General features: G+C 54.4%; 1 protein-coding gene across 1 annotated transcript in view; it reads right to left on the bottom strand.

Moving 5' to 3' along the window:
- GNAI2 (G protein subunit alpha i2) overlaps window positions 1–20,145 on the bottom strand; it is a 196,898-nt gene that overhangs the window by 84,443 nt on the left and 92,310 nt on the right. The window contains exon 2 of the mRNA XM_065408104.1: window positions 114–156. Coding sequence (XP_065264176.1) covers window positions 114–156 — 43 coding nt within the window. The remainder of the gene's footprint in view (window positions 1–113; window positions 157–20,145) is intronic.

A 20,145-nucleotide genomic window follows, 5' to 3' on the forward strand; every position in this document is an offset into this window, starting at 1 on the left:
CACCCCCCCGGCCCCTGGCTGCAGAACGCACACTCTACTCTGCAGTGGGATGAAATAGGGAGGCAATTGCTGAAATTCAGAAACAAAAGCAAAGGAGGGGAGGCATTGCTTACTTCATCTGCTTCACGATTGTGCTCTTCCCAGACTCTCCTGCACCTGTAGAGAAAGGAGAGAGAGAAAAGCCATGAGCTGCAGTACTTGACTGGATATTGCTGCATGGCAGTGGGACGCTGTGGTGTCATTAGGGTTACCGACAACGGAGGGTGTAACCCACCTGCTGCCACATTAGCATCCAGACAGGCCTCCCAGCAGCAGAGCCTCAGAGAGTCTGGCCCTCTGGGCTTACAAACACTTGTGTGGTCATCGGACACTTTAGCTCAGAGCAGCCCAGAGACGTACAGACTCAGCTTGCTAAGGGATGTACTGTAGTAGACCCTGCTCTCCAGGGAGTCCTGGGATAAAGGGAAGGTGCCTTTTGGCACTACAGACTTTAGTGGGCTCAATCTCACTGGGCAGCATGCCCCAGCCCTTCATACGCCCTGGTGATCCCACACAGGTGGCTTTGGAAGCCTTGCACACCGGTAGAAACTGCTGGCTGGACTGCACCAGCATACACGTGGACATGAATAGGGGATATGAATACTGAGCAGTACGAGGCCTCTGGGCCAGCCTGATGGGGGAGCTGGGAACACGGGTCCCTCATCCCCACCCTGGAGTGATGTAAATTCAAAGCAACGAGCACCTAGGCCCTGCACTGTCAAAGTGACTGGAGACATTGTCTGTCCAGCTGGAGACACCTTAGCAGGGCCCGATTTGCAGAGGCCACAGTGTGTCCAACGGCAGGGAAGTAGCCACAGCACACCCAGCTCTCTTATGCACCACTGGCTGACGAATGCTGACCCTCCCAAGGACTAAGTTACAAGGGGTGGGAGGATCCTTCCACCTTGTGAGAGGAGAGAGCGCTCTTTCAGGAGGCTGAGCTCCTAGAAAAGCTGTCTGCCCCTGGAAAACAGCCCCCTTCCACCGCTTGAAAGGCCCCTGCACACAAGACACCTTATAGGGACGTCCAAGAAGTCTTTCCCAGGCAGGCTGCAAGAACTGGTGTCCTGCCTAACACTTAATGAGGGCCAGGATGGTGATGAACAGCGAGACTAAGTGGAGCGTCCCTGGCATGGTGCAAACTCTGAACCATAGGGGGGCGGGGGCATTCCAGGAAGCCGATCATGCCTCTCCCCTCCCTGTGTGGCTCCAGACATCACCAACCCCTGGACAGCAGAGGCCAGCTGGAAGCAGTTACTCTTTCAGGGACTACCACAATCATGGGGGAGGTAGAGTCGAGTGAGTGAGTGGGCTCCCTACCACGGCATACTATCCTAGCCAGACCGTATACATGCTCATTGCATGCCCCACTCTTTAAGCACAGCTATTACTAGCCGGGTGGGTCCAATTCCCTGCTCTGCCAAAGGCTTCCAGTGACCACAGGCAAGTCACACTCTGAGCTTCAATTTCCCATCTGTCAAATGGTGATCCTGCTGCCGTACCTCATGGAGGCAAGGAGGGGGCTATGAGGTGGAACTCACTAACATTTTTGAAGTGCTCAGATACTGTAGCGTGACGAGGGCCTGCAAGTACATGGATAGACCTGATCAATGCAGACAGGGGCATTCTCCCTTACAACCACATTCTAACCAGCATGACAGGTGGTACTGGCCAGAGAAGCCATGCTAGGATGATGCAGGCCCCCTGCTACATCTCAGAACAGGGGGCAGTGCCTGGATCTGCCCCCAAGGACAAGGCTGGATCTGATGAGTGTCACAGTGCTCAGTTTCCTTACCCATTGCTCTCAGATTCGTTCCTATAGCTGGCTCTCCTCCCGCCTGCAAACACTGGTTCATTTGCATTGTCTAGCACCTGTTCGCTTGAGAGGAAAGCCGCACAGATTCCCTTTCCTCTCTCTGGAGGGGAAGGCGAGGTTGCATGGCTTTCAGCAGCCTGGGGAGATCTGGTGCCAGCTTGGCCTAGAGCCATGCTGCCTGGGGGCCAGCCAACTGAGAGAAGGAAGCAGAGCTGCAGTGGCAGGCGTGAGCTGCAGCACTATGTAACAGGGATAGGAAGTGAAACATTACAAAACTTTTAGGACATAAGTGCCCCATAATGAATTCAGAGTCATTCTCGCCTATGATTTAAGGCCTCCTGCTGGCCAGAGTGCCAGCACCATGCCAGCATCCCCACTCTTCTTTCCACTTGCTGCCACTTCAGATCCTGTCATCTCCAAGCTCTTGGGGCTGGGGTGGAGTGTGCTGCCTTTGCTCAGAGCGGAGCAGCCATCACTCCCAGCAGGGAGTCATGTTCCCTGTCACCCTACGGAGGTTTCAACACACTGCCCTCCAGCGCCCGCAAGGTATTGATTCAACACCAGTACCCCCCGACGGTGAGCACCCCCTGTCCTGCACCCAGACTGCAACTGCACTGGCCGGGACAGGGTCTGAGCAGCAGCCACGGCACAGTGAGCGTGACAAACCCACCTGCTGTCTGTCACTGAGGTTGGGCAGTGATCGCTCACCTCGCCCTGACCTCCAGTGGGCCCACTAGCCCAGGATTTCAGACCCAGGGCTCAGGGCCCCAAGGCCTCGGCTCCTTTGCCCACCCAGCCATGACCATTGGGCAGCACTATAGGCTAGAGCTGGTCTTTCCACCCCAGCTCTCACCAGTGAAAACCCTCCCTGGATTGGAGGGAGGAGGGGAGACCACTACCCGCTAGGTTGGGGGTGAGGAAGAGCTGCTGCTTCTGGGGGCCCCCCTCCCCATTCCAGCAGGGCGTGGCAGACCAACGGCACATCAGCACCTCCTGGCGCAGAGGAGGGGGCATTATAAACAGCAGCTGCTTTTCACCCCGTGGGGAAAGCCAGAAAGTCGTGACTGCTGATGCTCTCCTCCCACCTGCTGGGGGTCACTGACAGCAGCTGTTGGGATGGAGGGTGTGGAAAGGTCAGTCCAGCAGACAGGTCTGCCGCACGGCCAGGAGGGGGCACGAGCCCTTACCTTGGCTGCTCTCTCGCAGCATGGTCCGGCCCAAGGCCCAGATGGGAACCACTCAAGGCTCCTCAGGGAGGAGCAGCAGGGTGTGCACGCATGTCACACAGACAATTATCTGGGGGCAGTTCTCTGGCCTGTTACACAGCAGGTTGGACAAGGTGATTGCAGTGGTCCCTTGGAATTTCCCCTCAGCAACAAGAGGCAGAGTGCACTCAGATTGCTGCCTCCAGATCCCGCCTAGCTGAGGTAGGCAGAGCTCCTGCCTAAGACAGAGAAGCTAATCAGGCAGAATTTGTAATAAGGAGATGCACTTTAGAGGGTTACATGCAGTCAAGGCACCTATCAGCAGATGAAACATCTGCTGCCATATACAGAGCAAGCCATTAACCCTTCAGCTAATGAGGTCTGCCCCCAGGAGCTAGTGTCTCCAAATGACACAGCTGCTCCAAAGCCTCTCCAGGTCCCTCCAGTCCCCTACTTCACGCCTGGAAACCATTCAGCTGGCCTCAGTAGGACTGACTGGTTCAGAATGGGACTGTGGCATCTGGCAGGCTGTTGGCTGAAGAAGCTCTCAGATCAGCATGGGTCCAGCTTGTCTCTGGCTTTAGTGTATTGCCCTGCATGGAGCAGGTGGTCTGGAAATGGGATCGGAGTGTGAACCAAGCTTTCCAGTCAGAAATGCTGAAAGACACCCAAGTCCCAGCAGCCCAGCTCAGCTTTGGTCTGAAGGAGAGAGTCACGGGACTTGCTCAGTGATTTACAACCAGCAGCAAACCCTGTCACCCCAGGGCTGAATGGATCACAACTGGGTTGTGCAGACAGCTCACTGTTAGCAGCGCCTGCCCGGCTCAGAGCAGAGCTCAGCTATGCTGTCAACAGCGTCTGCGGGGAATTGTGGGGAGGGAGGGAGAACACCTTAACACTCAGCCGTGAAAATGTGCCTAGGGCTGAAACTTGGCATATGAGATCTCAACCCAAGCACAGCCTTCTGGAGAGCACCAAAAGCTCATCTGCTCAGCCATTTTAAAGGTCACGAAAATACAGAAGACACGGAGCACTCAGAGCTTGTATGCTCCATGGTGTCCTGGAATGCAGAGAACCCCCTGGGGCTGCACTAGGGTGACCAGACAGCAAATGTGAAAAACTGGGACAGGGGGTGGGGGGTAATAGGAGCCTATATAAGAAAAAGACCCAAAAAATCGGGACTGTCCCTATAAAATCAGGACATCTGGTCACCCTAGACTGCACTGATTTGGGGTGGCTTGGTTACAGTCGGAGCGAGTTTGTGCTCCCACCAGCAGGGACCTCACTGCAGCCAGGTACAAAAACACTAACGCAATCAGAGGCTTCCGTTTGAAAGAGGAAGTTTGGCAGGCCTAGAAAATGGACCCATCCAGTTGGTAAGAGACAAGGAAGCTTGTTCACACATGCAGTAATATCCTCCAAAAGCATGAGCTCAGGCCCCGATCCTGCAGTCAGCTGCACATGCAGACTCCCACTGATCAGCCGTCTAACTGCAGAGATCAGGTTCAGGGCTTTGATCTGTGACGCTGGAGATTCATAACTAACTGGCTCAGATCATATTACTCCAACCACCAGGATCCCCCTCCTTTTACAGCAACAACCCACTGCCACATACTGTTTTACCAACCTTCTTCCATTTGAAACGGTCCTCAATTTAACATCCCACCAGGCTGATTTGTTTGATTTTATACCCAAACCCTGAAGTTCTCTCTGATTACTGTTATGTCTCACCAACCCCTTGAGAGGGTTGTGTACATGAATGAAAAAAGGAACATACAAAAAATGATGCATCACAAAACAGGCTCAGCTCCTTCATTTGATCAACAGGAGCAGAGTTTTATTTACGGCAGGCCTGCACAACATGCGGCCCGCGTGGGCTCGCTGTGCGGTCCGCGGAGGGTCAGTAGGTGGGCTCACTGTGCGGCCCACGGGGGGTGAGTAGGCAAGCGGTGGGTGAGGGAGGGGGGCTGAGGAGGCGAGCGAGTGGGCAGTGGCAGGGGGGTGAGTAGGCGAGCCGGGGGGGTGGGGGGGGACTGAGGAGGCAAGCGGGCGGGCAGTGGCGAGGGGGCAGGTGAGCCGGCGGCAGGGGAGGAGGCGGCTGATGCGAGCGGGCGGGCAGTGGCGGGGGGGTGAGTAGGCAAGCTGGGGGGGGCTGAGGAGGTGAGCGGGCAGGCAGTGGCGGGGGGGGGCAGGTGAGCTGGCGGCAGGGGGGCTGAGGAGGCGAGCGGCGAGTCGGTGGCTGACCTGTTCTACTGATCTGGCTCCCATCCCCTCTCCAAGGGTTGCAGCTGTCTGGAGGTGCCTGCCTTCCACGCCTTCCTCATTCACACCTCATTCATTCAACAGGGCAATTGATTACTAAGTGGGGGGAAGATCTTATTCTACTTCTAGCAAAAAAGACATTTTTCTTTTACCTTAATTATACTACCTTAGGGCCCCGCTATAACATATTACCAAGGTTCAATACCAGTGTTTCGGGGAAGGAGGGTTTGTTTCCGTGGGGCGGGCAGCGCTGGGGGAGGTGTTTCAGTGGCGCTGGGGGGGTTGTTTCCGTGGGGATGGGGGGGGTGTTTCGGGGGGGGCTGGGCGGCGCTGGGGGGGTTGGCGGCGCTGGGGGTTTTTGGCCCTCAGCTGTTTTCTTTTGAGTAATATGGCCCTCGCTGCTTTACGAGTTGTGCAGGCCTGATTTAGGGGCTTTGTTTTCAAAAGCATCCTGGAGCACGCTTCACAATCGTAGCGAAGGCTTAGCAGTCCGGTCGCTCGAGTAGCGTCTCAGAGGACAAGCACCTACCTCCGAGATGACCATCTGGGGCTGGGGGCAGATTTCAAGGTGGTAGCAAGTTGCTACTGTATGTGGATTAGGGAGAGTTTATTCAAACCCCTCTTAAACTCACCATTTCCCAGATGCTCATCACAAGGGAATTTATTAAGTCTCCCTAGGATGACCAGACAGCAAGTGTGAAAAATCGGGACAGGGGTGGGGGGGTAATAGAAGCCTATATAAGAAAAAGACCCAAAAATCGGGACTGTCCCTATACAAAAATCGGGATATCTGGTCACCTTAAGTCTCCCCCACCCCCCAGATTCTATGGGGGCAGTGACTGCTTTACTTTATGACTGTGCACTGTAGAGTGCAAGGACAACATCAATACTGAGGTTCGCCCCCTCCAACAACACTGCCATTGTTGTTCCCCCACCCCAGCCCCTAAGGGGACAAGAGAAACACCCACAGTCATGGCTGTGCGCAGAGCATTGCATCAGACTAATACACTACATGTATAGAGATGGTCACCACCCCATTCTAATCCATAACTAAGGATGGTAATTAGCAGGCAGCAATTGGCTCTTCATGCTCCCTCAGGGAACCAGGGGCAGGTTTGTTATGCAGTGCGGAAGAGGTATGCAATTTGGGCCTATTTAAGTTTCTGAAGCCCCAGGCAGCTCTCACTACATAGACAATGCAGTCTGCTGCATCCCAATGGGACATAGGTTGCCCAGAGGGCAAACCCTTTACCTCTGGATGCCCAATGTTCTCTTTTAAAGACTGGCACGAGCCACTCCTGCAAACATGTGCCCGGCACAAGTACAGGTGTTCATAAAGAGGATCCCTCTCCCCCTCAGAGATCTCTGGTAACCCCAACAGCCAGATGGCTATGGGGACGTGAGCTCGGGAGCAATAGCTTGTCAGCACCGAGATGGACTCTGGAAGGTCCCCAATATGTCTAGCCACCAACCTGACAAATATACCCAATGCACATACTGTACCAGCTACCTAAGGCCTTTTCCCTGCAAATAACCAAGAAGCCCTGCCTCTAGCCGCTCCCTGCCTCAGAGTACAAGCGAAGAGGTGGAAGTCAAAGAAATTCAATATCCTAAATACAGCAATGCAAGGGCCCTGGATCAGAGAGTTCCAGGGCTCCTTCCTCCCGCCCCTGCCAGCCAAAAGCTGAAAGAGAGAGCTCTCAGCCAGCCAACAGCTTTGCAAAAGTAAGTTAAAGGGAGAGCCACCATGCACAAACAGGAAAACATCCAGAGCCTCCAAGCTCTCCCTGTGATGAGCCTCTACGAGCAAGGCTGGCGCCTGTCAGAAGATATTTTAACAAGCCGATGAGACACTCTCCAGGTCAGCGTGTCGACTCGGCAGAGCGAGCCAGCTGGCTTGCTGGTGCCAGTGCTGAGCTACAGCTGCACCATCCCTTTCACAGGCAGCAATTGTCTCTAATCACGGCTAGGTACCTAGTGGGGACATCTGCTGAAGGACAAGGGTCTGCATATGCTCTTCTAGGTATTATGCTGTCAGTGTCTGGGCTTAGGGAACATAGCATGGAGAGCAGCCAACTAATAAGGAGGTTGGCCTCTAAAATGGAGGCGCGCTCCCGCTTGGGACTTGGATTTTCCTTGAAAGGCCTGACTGGCGTCTCGGCTCTTCAAAGGAGCTGCTAAGCTCAGCGAGTGGAAGTTGGGAAGCATTTCCTGTCTCCACTCCTACTTTATTACCCTAGTAGGGAAATAAAACCCAATCTGATCACCTTATTCTCCTGCTCTGTGGTGCAAGGAGTCATGTGTTTCAGGAACATGCAGCTCGGAGACAGTTCCGCCCCAGGACACAATCAGGTTCATGCTGAGCAGGCCAGACTGGGGTCCAGCCCAGGGTGTCAGACTTCCCCAGGCACTGCAGGGGGTTAGCATGCACACCATTGTGTAAGGGCTTGCCATTCCTCAGAGCAGGTTCTTCATGCTAACCCTCTGCCTTTTAACCAAGGTCAGGCCCTGTCGCCTAGGATCCTAGTGCTGGGAGGGGACTAACCACTAGTATCTCAAAGCAGCAGGGAGGAAGCAGACGCTCAGCTGGAGAGGAGCTAAGTCACCTGGCTGCCTCCTGAAGACTGCTCCCTAGCATCGGACAGCACTGTGCCCTGTCTGGAAGGCCTGGCAGAGATCGGGAACTTAAGGAACTTAACCCCATAAAGAGCAGATCGCTCAGTCTGTGGCCCAAGCGGCCATTTTTCAACCTGTACTATAAGCACTATAATATCCCCACACTCTTCTCTAGCATGTCTCATCAGTAGATCTCAAAGTACTTTACAAGAGAGGTCAGTAGCATTATCCCCAATTTACAGAGGGGGAAACTGAGGCACAGAGAGGAGCAGCAGGCCAGTGGCAGAAACTGAGTCCCAATCCAGTTCTCTATCTACTAGGCCACACTGCCTCCCACTAGTCAGAAGCACTCACAAGACAACCCTCTACCAAGATTAGATACTAGGCAACAAGTCTAGTGGTTGGAACCTGACACAACAGGTCATGAGACCTGTGTTCTATGCTCAATTCAGCAAGGGACACACTGGGATTTTGGGCAAGTCACTTCCCATATTAATAGATGGGGAAACTGAGGCACAGAGCAGGGGAGAATCCCACCCATCTCCAAACACTCTCCAAATAACCTACACAAAATAAGTGCTGTATATTATTACAATTAACCTGATTCTGTCTACCACAGCTCATTACCCCTCCAGGCAGCACTAGACACAACTGCAGCTGCGGTAGCGTCAGGCTGAAAAAAATTGTGCTCACAGGTAAGCAAACATAAGAACGGCCACACTGGGTCAGACCAATGATCCATCTAGCCCAATGTCCTGTCTCGAACAGTGGCCAGTGCCAGGTGCTTCAGATGGAATGTACAGAATATGGCAATTTTGAGTGATCCACCCCCATTGTCCAGTCCCAGCCTCTGGCCGTTGAAGGTTTAGGGACACCCAGCGCATGGGGCTGGGTCCCTGACCATCTTGGCTAACAGTCATTGATGGACCTATCCTCCAGGAACTTATCTAGTTTTTTTTTTTTTTTTAAACCCAGTTATACTTTTGGCCTTCATAACATCCCTGGCAATGAGTTTCATAGGTTGGCTGTGTGTTGCATGAAGAAGTCCTTCCTTTTGTTTGTTTTAAACTTGCTACCTATTAATTTCAGCGGGCAACTCCTGGTTCTTGTGTTATTTGAAGGGGTAAATAACACTTCTGTTTTGCCATCATCAGTGTAGGCAGGTAGATTGTGCCTAGGCTGGTAAATTTTCACAATGATTTACCAAAGCTAGCTGCATGGACACATTGCAGACACCACTAACAAGGTAAGGACTACTGGGGACAGAGCTCAGTATGCATTTTGCTATGAAAAGAGGCCTGCAAGGAGGACAGAAATAATAAAAGCAAGTCTCAAAGTATCCAACCGTACACCAGAATGGAGCATCTGCACTAGGAGTCTCTTGGTGTTTTACCCTAAGGATCACTCCCTGAACAGCCTCAAATTCAACTGGGTCCTAACGGGGGAAGACGCTAGCTCTAGGTTTTGGAACCTCTAACCTTTGGCTTCCATGTGTAGCGTCTAGCAATGGTATCACTGTGTGCACAGTGAGGTAGAGCAGGGCTTTATAACCACTAGCGGGTGACGTCCTAGCTGCTACTCCTCAAGAACATTCCAGTTCTGCCCTATGTTTAACCTGGCGAGTTGAACACAAGCCCCAGCTCTGTGCAGGTGCTCCTCTAGACAGCCCTGGAGAAGGAAGAATGGACATGGCGGAGGATACATAAGCCAGGGGAGTTTTCAAGTGACAACATTCCTGAAATGGCAATTTGTCTTTGGCTGACCGCAGCTCCATGCAGGTGGCAGGATCAGAGCCCATCTGGCCAGGGCTAGCTGACATATCCACACCGAGATGCTAGGAGACGCTCGCTCATTCAGGGGGGCCAAGCAGGAAAAGATCAGAAGGAAAGAACATGAAGGCCCAGTTGTTAATACAACCAAACAGCAAACCTGCCATCTGTTTCCCAATAGGCATGGAACCATAAGACACCTGCTCTGCAGGAGGAGGTTTCCATCCAGAACGTTTCTTATGAGAAAGCAGAGCAGCATTTTAATGCAAGCCAGACAAGCCCAGAGTCAGTATGACCCAAGAACATGCATGCCCAATGCTAGAAGGAAACAGATTCCACATCTACAGATGTACCGGTTTCACTGTGGAGGGAGCTCCCTGCTTCCCTGCACTGCATTTTCCCCCCCCCCTTTTGGCTATATGCTTGGAAAATTTATTAACTGTTTTAAGGTATCAAAGAGCTGGGCAAAGTGACGGAAGAGCTTGCCTTAAATATTACCCATCAGGCTGAACTGTCCTCTAGTGCTGCAGCATGTTGAAGGCTAGCTACACTCTACCCTAGAAGCAGGCGCATTTTCAGTTGTGGCAGAAGCCTATTATTTTGAAGGATAGTGTAAATGTTTTAAAACTACCACAGCTGCTCTAAATACACACCCTCCGAGGTGCAAGAAGGAGCAGGGATTTCAAGAGAACCCACATTTTTTCCTAAACAGGCAGGCAACCCCACCTCATTCCACCCCCAAATCTATGTGTATGTCTTTCTTCGGTTTTCCTACAGAAAACTAGAACAATCCTCAAACTCAGCAAGCACATAATTTTAGTCCCAGGAGAAAGCAGCAACCGAAGAAGCCAAAATCAAAACCGAATTCTGAGCTCTTTGTTGAAAACACTGGCCTTGACTCTAGCACCTACCGAGCCCAGACAACAAGCACAACTGTCAAGCTATTTTAAAAGCCCATTTTTAGCAGTCGAATGAGAGTCAGGAAAAAAAATCTGGTTTTCCAGCAGCCTGTGACAACCGAAAGGCAGTCTGGGCAAAGGAAATTTATCCCACTGATTTGCCCAAGATTTCCAAGAGCAGGCATATCAGCTCAGTTACACTGGTGTACGTCCAGAGTAATTTCATTGGCTTCAAAGGGGTTACTCCCAGTTCACACTGTTGTGACTGAGATGAGACTCTGACATTGGTTACCTGAGACAAACTGGCCTCTCTTTTCAAAATCCTAATAAATTTAAGAGCTGGAGACTTCAAGAGGGGAGAAACAGTCCCTATGCACAAACAGGCCCCAAGGACTAGTGAGCAAAACAAACGAGTTGTTTGTGGGCGAGTTACCAGAGCTCATCTCAATTGATTGGCCTCTTACAGTTGGTATGGCTACTTCCACCTTTTCATGTTCTCTGTATGCATAAATATCTTCTTGCTGTATGTTCCACTCTGCATCCGAGGAAAAGACGGTTACTCACCGTTGTAACTGTTGTTCTTCGAGATGTGTTGCTCATATCCATTCCAGTTAGGTGTGCGCGCGCGCCGCGTGCACGATCATCGGAAAACTTTTACCCTAGCAACACCCGGTGGGTCGGCTGTGGAGCCCCCTGGAGTGGCGCCCTCATGGCGCTGGATATATACCCCAGCCGACCCAGCGCCCCCTCAGTTCCTTCTTGCCGGCTACTCCGACAGTGGGGAAGGGGGGGCGGGTTTGGAATGGATATGAGCAACACATCTCGAAGAACAACAGTTACAGCGGTGAGTAACCGTCTTTTCTTCTTCGAGTGCTTGCTCATATCCATTCCAGTTAGGTGACTCCCAAGCCCCACCTAGGTGGCGGGGTCGGAGTGAGACGTCGCTGCGTGCAGAACCGCTGACCCGAAAGCAGCATCGTCCCTGGATTGTTGCACCAGCGCGTAGTGAGCAGCGAATGTGTGTACGGAAGACCAAACTGCAGCTCTACAAATGTCCTGGATCGGGACTTGAGCCAGGAAGGCAGTCGAGGAGGCCTGGGCCCTCGTGGAGTGAGCGGTGAGGCGCGGCGTCGGGACACCTGCCAGGTCGTAGCAAGCACGAATACAGGACGTGATCCAAGAGGACAGGCACTGTGAGGAGACCGGTGAGCCTTTCATCCGGTCGGCCACTGCAACGAAGAGTTGTGTCGTCTTCCTAAATGGCTTTGTACGGTCAATGTAGAAAGCCAGGGCCCTGCGTACGTCCAAAGAATGCAAACGCTGGTCTTGACGAGTAGCGTGTGGCTTTGGATGGAAGACCGGGAGAAAGATATCCTGGTTTACGTGGAAAGGTGAAACCACCTTTGGAAGAAAGGCAGGGTGGGGGCGAAGCTGCACCTTGTCCTTGTGGAACACCGTGTATGGGGGTTCGGACGTGAGCGCTCTGAGTTCAGAAACGCGCCGTGCTGAGGTGATGGCTACGAGGAAGGCCATCTTCCAGGATAAGTAAAGGAGTGAACAGGTCGCCAATGGTTCAAACGGAGGCCCTGTGAGCCTGGAGAGAACAAGGTTGAGGTCCCACGTCGGAACCGGCTGGCGTTGTTGTGGGTACAGCCGGTCTAGGCCCTTGAGGAATCTAACGACCATCGGGTTAGAGAAGACCGAGGACGCGAGTTCCCCTGGGTGGAAAGCCGAAATAGCGGCGAGGTGAACCCTGATTGAAGATATCGCCAAGCCCTGCTGTCTTAGGGACAGGAGATATTCCAGTATGAGAGGGATAGGTGCCTCCAAGGGGGACGTAGCTCGTTGCTCACACCAACAGGAGAACCGCTTCCACTTGGCTAAGTAAGTGGACCGCGTCGAGGGCTTTCTACTTCCCATCAGGATCTGCTGGACGGACTGCGAGCACTGCCGCTCTGTCTGACTCAGCCATGGAGCATCCACGCTGTGAGGTGGAGCGATTGCAGGTCGGGGTGACACAGTCGGCCGTGGTCCTGAGAGACGAGATCCGGAGTCAAGGGGAGCGTGATCGGCGCTTGAACCGACAGCTCCAACAGTGTGGTGTACCAGTGCTGCCTCGGCCAAGCGGGAGCTACTAGAATTACTCGTGCATGGTCTGTGCGGATCTTGAGTAGTACCCTGTGGACCAGCGGAAACGGGGGAAAGGCGTAGAACAGGTGGTCCTTCCACGTTAGAAGGAAGGCGTCCGACAGAGAGCCTGGGGCTCGCCCGTATAGGGAGCAGAACGCCTGGCACTTCCTGTTGGCTCGAGAAGCGAACAGGTCGACCTGGGGAAATCCCCACCTCTGGAAGACGGAATAGATGATGTCCGGGCGAATCGACCACTCGTGCGTCTGGAAGGACCTGCTGAGACGGTCCGCCAGCGTATTCTGGACTCCAGGAAGGAACGATGCCGTGAGATGGATCGAGTGGGCGATACAGAGGTCCCACAGGCGAATGGCTTCCTTGCAGAGGAGCGATGAGTGGGCTCCGCCTTGCTTGTTGATGTAAAACATGGCCGTGGTGTTGTCGGTGAGTACCAACACAGAACGGCCCTGTAGGAAATTGAGGAATGCCTGGCAGGCTAGTCGCACCGCCATCAGTTCTCGGACGTTGATGTGCAGGGCTAGTTCGGACGCGGACCACCGGCCCTGGGTATGGTGCTCCCCGAGGTGAGCGCCCCATCCTAGAGATGAGGCGTCCGTGACTAGGTGGAGGGAGGGTTGTGGGGCGTGAAAAGGTACTCCTGCACAGACCGCCGCGCGGTCCAACCACCAGGTGAGGGAGGCCAAGACCGAGAACGGAACCGTGACCAGCATGTTCAGGTAGTCCCGGTGAGGACGGTACACCGATGATACCCAAGCCTGTAGTGGGCGAAGCCGTAGTCTGGCATGCCTGGTTACGTAGGTGCACGAGGCCATGTGACCCAACAGGGCAAGGCATGTTCTTATGATGGTAATCTGAGATGCCCGCAGTCCGTGAATGACGCGTGCGATGGTCTGAAATCGGCTGTCTGGCAGAATGGCTCGGGCACGTCTGGAGTCCAGGATTGCTCCAATGAACTCTATTCTCTGGGTTGGCACTAGAGTGGACTTCTCTCTGTTGAGTAGAATGCCCAGCTCGCGGAAAGTGTGTGTCACTATGTGGACGTGAGCCTGAACTTGGCCCCTGGTGCGGCCGCGCACCAGCCAGTCGTCCAAATACGGGAACAGCTGTACCCCTTGTCGACGAAGGTATGCCGCGACGACTGCCAGACACTTTGTGAACACTCTGGGAGCCGAGGACAAGCCGAAGGGAAGGACTGCGAATTGGTAATGCACCTTGTTTACTACAAACCGCAGGAAGCGCCTGTGAGGTGGATAAATTGCTATATGGAAATATGCGTCCTTCATGTCGAGGGCGGCGAACCAGTCTCCAGGATCCAGTGAAGGAATAATGGTCCCCAATGATACCATGCGGAACTTCAACTTTACTATGCATTTGTTGAGTCCGCGCAAGTCTAAGATGGGCCGTAGACCCCCTTTCGACTTGGGGATCAGGAAGTAGCGGGAATAAAACCCCCTGCCCCTTAACTCCGGTGGAACCTCCTCTATGGCCCCCATAGCCAGGAGCCCAAAAACCTCCTGTGTAAGGAGTTGCTCGTGAGAAGGGTCCCTGAAGAGGGACGGGGAGGGGGAGTGGGAGGGGGGGGGCGAGGAAAACTGGAGGGCGTATCCCCTCTCCACCGTGCGAAGGACCCAACGGTCCGAGGTTATAAGGGACCAAGCACGGTGGAAACGGGAGAGGCGATCCCGGAAGGGGGGAGTTGAATCCTGGGTGCTGGTTATGGTGCCGTCCTCGACCGCACCTTCAAAAGGTTTGCCTAGGCCCTGAAGGTGGCCTAGGCTGGCCCTGGTTCGGACCGGGTTGAGGGCCGGTCGACTTCTGCCTACCGCCTCGACCCCGCCTCCTGGCAAAGTCCTGTCTCGGGCGAGGCGGGGGAGGGTAGAACCTCTGAGGCTGGGGCCTGAAGGGTCTGCGCTGTGGCCCTGGGACATGCATCCCCAGGGAGCGCATCATTGTCCGAGAGTCTTTGAGGTTTTGGAGCCTAGAGTCCGTCTTCTCAGAAAACAGGCCCTGGCACTCAAAGGGTAAGTCCTGGAGGGTCTGCTGCAGTTCTGGCGGCAAGCCTGACACCTGGAGCCAGGAGGTTCGCCTCATGGCTATACCCGAAGCCAGGGTTCTAGCGGCCGAGTCAGCTATATCCAGGGAGGCCTGTAGGAGGTGCGTGCCACCCGCTTACCCTCCTCTACCAAAGTCCCGAACTCTTCCCTAGATTCCTGGGGAACCAGTTCCTTAAACTTCCCCATTGAGGACCAGGTGTTAAAGTTATACCGGCTTAAGAGCGCCTGTTGGTTGGCCGCTCTCAGTTGAAGCCCCCCCGCTGAATAGACCTTGCGCCCGAACAAATCGAAGCGCTTAGCGTCCTTCGATTTTGGCGCTGCCGCCTGCTGGCCATGGCGCTCCCGTGCATTCACTGATGACACCACCAGTGAGCACGGTTGGGGATGGGTATACAAATACTCGTGGTCCTTGGAGGGAACAAAGTACTTCCTCTCCACGCCTCTGGCCGTGGGTGGAATAGAGGCCGGGGTTTGCCAGATCGAGATGGCATTAGCCTGTATGGAGCGAATAAGCGGTAACGCCACTCTGGATGGGGCGTCCGCTGAGAGGATGTTCACGATCGGGTCATGAACCTCCACGATCTCCTCCATCTGGAGGTCCATATTGCGCGCCACCCGGCGCAACAGGTCCTGATGGGCCCGAAGGTTTATAGGGGGCGGGCCCATGGCGGAAGTCCCCGCTACCGCCTCATCGGGGGAGGAGGAGGAGGATGCCCCCGGTGGCAAGGGGTCCAATGGCAGATCCTGCTCTAGGTGCTCCTGGAGCTGGGCCTCACTCGCCCCAGGGTCCAGGGCCTCCGCAGGCGTGGGCACTGGAGCCTCCATGCCCCCTGGGGGGGGGCGGGAGATGGTGGCCTCCGGGGCTCTGGGCTCAGAATGTGCCGAGCGGGCGGCAGACGGCGGCGCCCCTTGGGCTTGGTGGTAGGCCCATGGGGTCCAAAAGGACCAGTGCGCAGGTCCCTGCGTAGGGTCCTCTGCTGTGTCCTGCGAATGGCCGAAGTCTGCCGAAGCCGCCTGCCCCTGGGGAGGGTAGGCCAATCTAGAGGCCCCCTCAGAGGAGTGGGATGCAGATCTCGACGGCCACGGCGGTGCCGAGCGCGATGCATCCGGCCCCGGCTGGTGCGGTGCCGGTCGGTGCCGGTCCTAGGGCGATCTGTCCCAGCGCGGTGCCGGAGAGTGGTGCCGGGATCGGGATTGGTGCCGGTAGCCCTGCCGGTGCCGCGATCCGGATCTGGAGCGGGACGATGATCGCGACGATACCCGGTACCGGGAGCGGTCCCTCGAGCGGCGCTCATACCGGTGCCGGGAGGTACGCCTCGAGTCCGATCGGCGCCGGCGGTCGCGACGGTGCCGAGATGTAGAGCGGCGTCGCGAAGAGGATCTCGACCGCGAGTACGACCGGTGCCGAGGTGATAGTCGGCGCCGGGACTCCGAGCAGCGTCGGGACCTGCTCCGAGACCTGGAGCGGTGCCGAGAGTCTACGGCTGGAGACGGTGGGCGCACCAGTGCAGGCTTGCCTCTGGACTGCACTATGCGTGGAGCCACCGGTGCCGGAAGTTGCGACGGTGCCGGCTCCGTGAGGGCAATCAGGTCCCTCGCGGTCGCAAATGTCTCCGGGGTTGAAGGGAGACAAGGTTCTACCACCAGCCTAGGTGGTGAAACAGTCCGCACCGGACTCAACGGCCTCGGTGCCGGAGTCGACGGTGTGGCCGCCTGCTTCTGGCGGTCCAAAGGCGGATGCGGCTCTACCCCCGGCACCGGGGGAGCCGGCGTCTTCAGGGCAGCAATGTCCTGTGCCTTGCGGGCCTTCTTATGGCCCGGAGATAGGGATCGGCGCCGAGTCCCCTGATGCGGGCGCGGTGCCGAAGTCTGCCGGTGCCGAGAGGACTTGTCCGCGGCGCCGGTCGGAGCCGCTGGGGCGCTGCGCACCGAGGCGCTCGGTGCCGGGGCTGGGCGCGCCGAGGGAGGATCCGGGCTGAGTGCCGCCTCCATTAGGAGCTGCCGAAGCCGAAAGTCCCGCTCCTTCCTTGTTCGAGGCTTGAAGGCCTTGCAGATCGGGCACTTATCTGCTTGATGGGATTCCCCGAGGCACTTCAAGCAGGTGGTGTGCGGGTCGCTCGTTGGCATGGGCTTCGCACAGGACGCGCACGGCTTAAAGCCAGGAGCCTTGGGCATGAGCCCGGTATGCTCCGGGGGGAAAAGGGGGGAGAACAACCCCCTTAACCCCCGCTAACAATTTACAACAACTACAAAACTAAATAAACAACTATCTAAAGAACTTTAACTACTATACACAACTATCTACAGAAATGAGAACTATAAGCTAGGGAGTGTGGAGACCAGCTATACTGTGCTCCACAGTTCCAATGACCGTCAGGGGCGGTAAGAAGGAACTGAGGGGGCGCTGGGTCGGCTGGGGTATATATCCAGCGCCATGAGGGCGCCACTCCAGGGGGCTCCACAGCCGACCCACCGGGTGTTGCTAGGGTAAAAGTTTTCCGACGATCGTGCACACGGCGCGCGCACACCTAACTGGAATGGATATGAGCAAGCACTCGAAGAAGAAGTGGGCTGTAGCCCACGGAAGCTTATGCTCAAATATATGTGTTATTCTCTAAAGTGCCCCAAGTATTCCTGTTCTTTTTGCAGGAAAAAGTAGTTTCCAAAACAGACAAATCCATCAGGCTCTAAAATGACTTGTCCAGTTTAAAAAAAAAAAATCCCCCGCTGGCCAGGGTTAAGGCAGGAGAAGTGCCAGACAAAAAGGGCCTTTTCCAGACAGAGTCTGGAGTATTTTTTATCATGTAAATTGGTGCCATTGCTTAGCAGTCTGTACTCCACAGTTGAGAGAAGTGGCTAACGCTTTGAAATCCATGTGAATAAAGGATGCTAGGTAGGGTCCTGCCCACAAATTCTAGTGTAAGACTCCCCTGCCTGCTCTACAGCCTTTAACTGTGATGCTCCATCTGGTGAGACGCCGGGTCACCTTAGCCAGGTATAAAGAACCCAATTTGGTGAGTGTTCATATCATAGCCACCACAGTTGGCTTTGTGCATCTGAACTGCATTCCAGGAAAATCCAGGCAGAAATCACTTGGTGCCTTGGACCCCAGCAGTACATGGGGAAATTAATTCTGAGATGTCCTACTGCCCAGACAGCTGGGAAGGAGGAGGACTGCCCTAACTTGTTACACAGAGCCCAGTAGGAAATCACATCCAAACTGCAAATAAACCCAATGTGCTAATCCAGTTCCATGATTCACGGGCTGAGCTAGGCCTCTGGCAGGGACCACACACTTCGCTGCTACAGCTTCATTTTAGCCCATGATGTGCAGACACAAATCATGTTTACAGCCGATCGGGCCATAACTGGTTACAAACCAGAATGGACAAGGCCAAAAGCTAAAGAGCCATTGGCATAAAATGCTGCGGGCATGGGAAAGAGGTGCCTAGCCAGCCACCTCACACTGCAGGAGGAAAGGAACGAAGACAGTTTGGAATGCAAGAGGAGGAAAGGCCTGTTCCAAGGAGCAGCAGCAGCTGTAAATAAAAGCCTACTGTGTCTGCAGTGCCTTCAGTGTGAAATCAATGAAATAAAAGGGTCTGACTTCATAAAACTAAGATGTAATTAACAGTTACATCTTACGCATGGCTGCTGCTGCTTGGCCTCACAGCATTTCACACATGGAACATGCCCAGCCCCGGGGTCATCCGAACCTGACTGATGGAACTGCAGTCTGGTCTCTGCACAGAAGCTGCGCTGGCAGGCAGGGGAATTGGGATGCAGGGAGCTGTCCTCATAGCCTGGGCTCATACAGAAAGGAAAGCCATAGGGTGTGGGAATTCAACCCAGACCTAAGCCCTCCCCTTCTCAGCAATGCCTGGGTTCAATGGGAGTCACCAGAGTGCATCATGGAAAACAGATGGAAAGAAACTCCAGTGCAGCAACTTCTTTGACGTTAAGGTGTGAGGACTCCCTCTGCCTGCTTATTTCAAAACACCAGGAAGAACTGGATTTCAGCCCCCCTGAACAGGATCGTGGGTACTGCCTCTGGTGAAGACAAGAAAGCTTATCACTCAATGCCAATGGACTACCCAGCCATGCCAGGACTCCAGCCAGGCTTTTGCAACACTGGGCTTTCTGCATTTAATTTACTGAAGGTTTCTACAAGGCCAATGGCTCGGCTTAGCTGGTGTCATCTAGTTAATGACAATGCCCTGCTTTCAAGCCAAGAGCCTCTGCCTTTTAACTTAGCTACCTGGGACACCACAATGAATCCAGTAGCAAGGGAGAAATACTTACAGCTCCAATAAATCAGCACAGAAAGGGCTGAAGCCTCTCAATAGATTGGCTGTGCTTACACGGATGTTTGTTGCCAAATGGAAGATCTTGTATAGGGGGTGATTCAATTACTGGGCTGCTCTCGCCCGAGCAGTGCTGTATTTGTTATGTATAAAACTGGATGTATAATTATGTCAGTATTGTAATTAGCAAACCAACAGCAGAGCTGGTTCCTAAACAATGTGTGGATTAAACTTTGCCTCCCGGACACGCAAACATCTGCCGAGGTGATGGCAGACAAACTCCTAGCAACTATCCTGCTGCGGCCGCGCACAGCATGGATCACCCGTGTCCTCAATGGGGACCGGTACTGCAGAAAAGAGATGCAGAGTTTAAGGTCAAACCATCTAGTCTGACCTCCTGCACTTAACAGGCCACTAAACCCCACCCAGATACCCCTGTATTTCGTCCAATCTAGATCACTGGGCTCAAGCATTACAGCGATCAGGAGACAACTATTGGGCACCACAGGCAGAGAACCGAGGTGCACCCATGGCTGAGGCCTCTGCAGTGGCAGGGAATTGCAATAGGGTGCTCAGGCATATGGGCTTAAGGAGCCCACATATGGAGCAGAAATCCCTGCTCCTTCTTGCACCTCGGAGGGTGTGTATTTAGAGCAGCTGTGGTATGGGCATAAGGAGCTTCCTTAGACCCCATGCCTCTGCAGAAGCTCTGGGGTTGAGGAGCAGCTGTTCCCTCCGCAGCCTGTGCTCTCAGACTGAGCTTGGTCAGGCCTGGCCATTACATCGGTGGGGGGCCCTGCAGGAAGCAGCGATTCCAAAGACAAAAGTGCCACCTCTATTAGTCTGTACTCCACCTGTGGCCCAGTGCAAATCGAGGGAGCGCTGGGCTGCTGGAGGCATCCTCTTCTGAGACCCCACAGAGCTTTTCAACGCTTGTAGCTACCAATGGTCCACTTCCCCCAGGACTCTGGGGTACACACTCAACACATCTAAAGGGACTCACAGCACTCTGACCTGACAGCAAGATAGAATG

This window comes from Emys orbicularis, chromosome 7 (genome assembly GCF_028017835.1).
Source record: "Emys orbicularis isolate rEmyOrb1 chromosome 7, rEmyOrb1.hap1, whole genome shotgun sequence".
Classification (NCBI taxonomy): Eukaryota; Metazoa; Chordata; order Testudines; family Emydidae; genus Emys; species Emys orbicularis.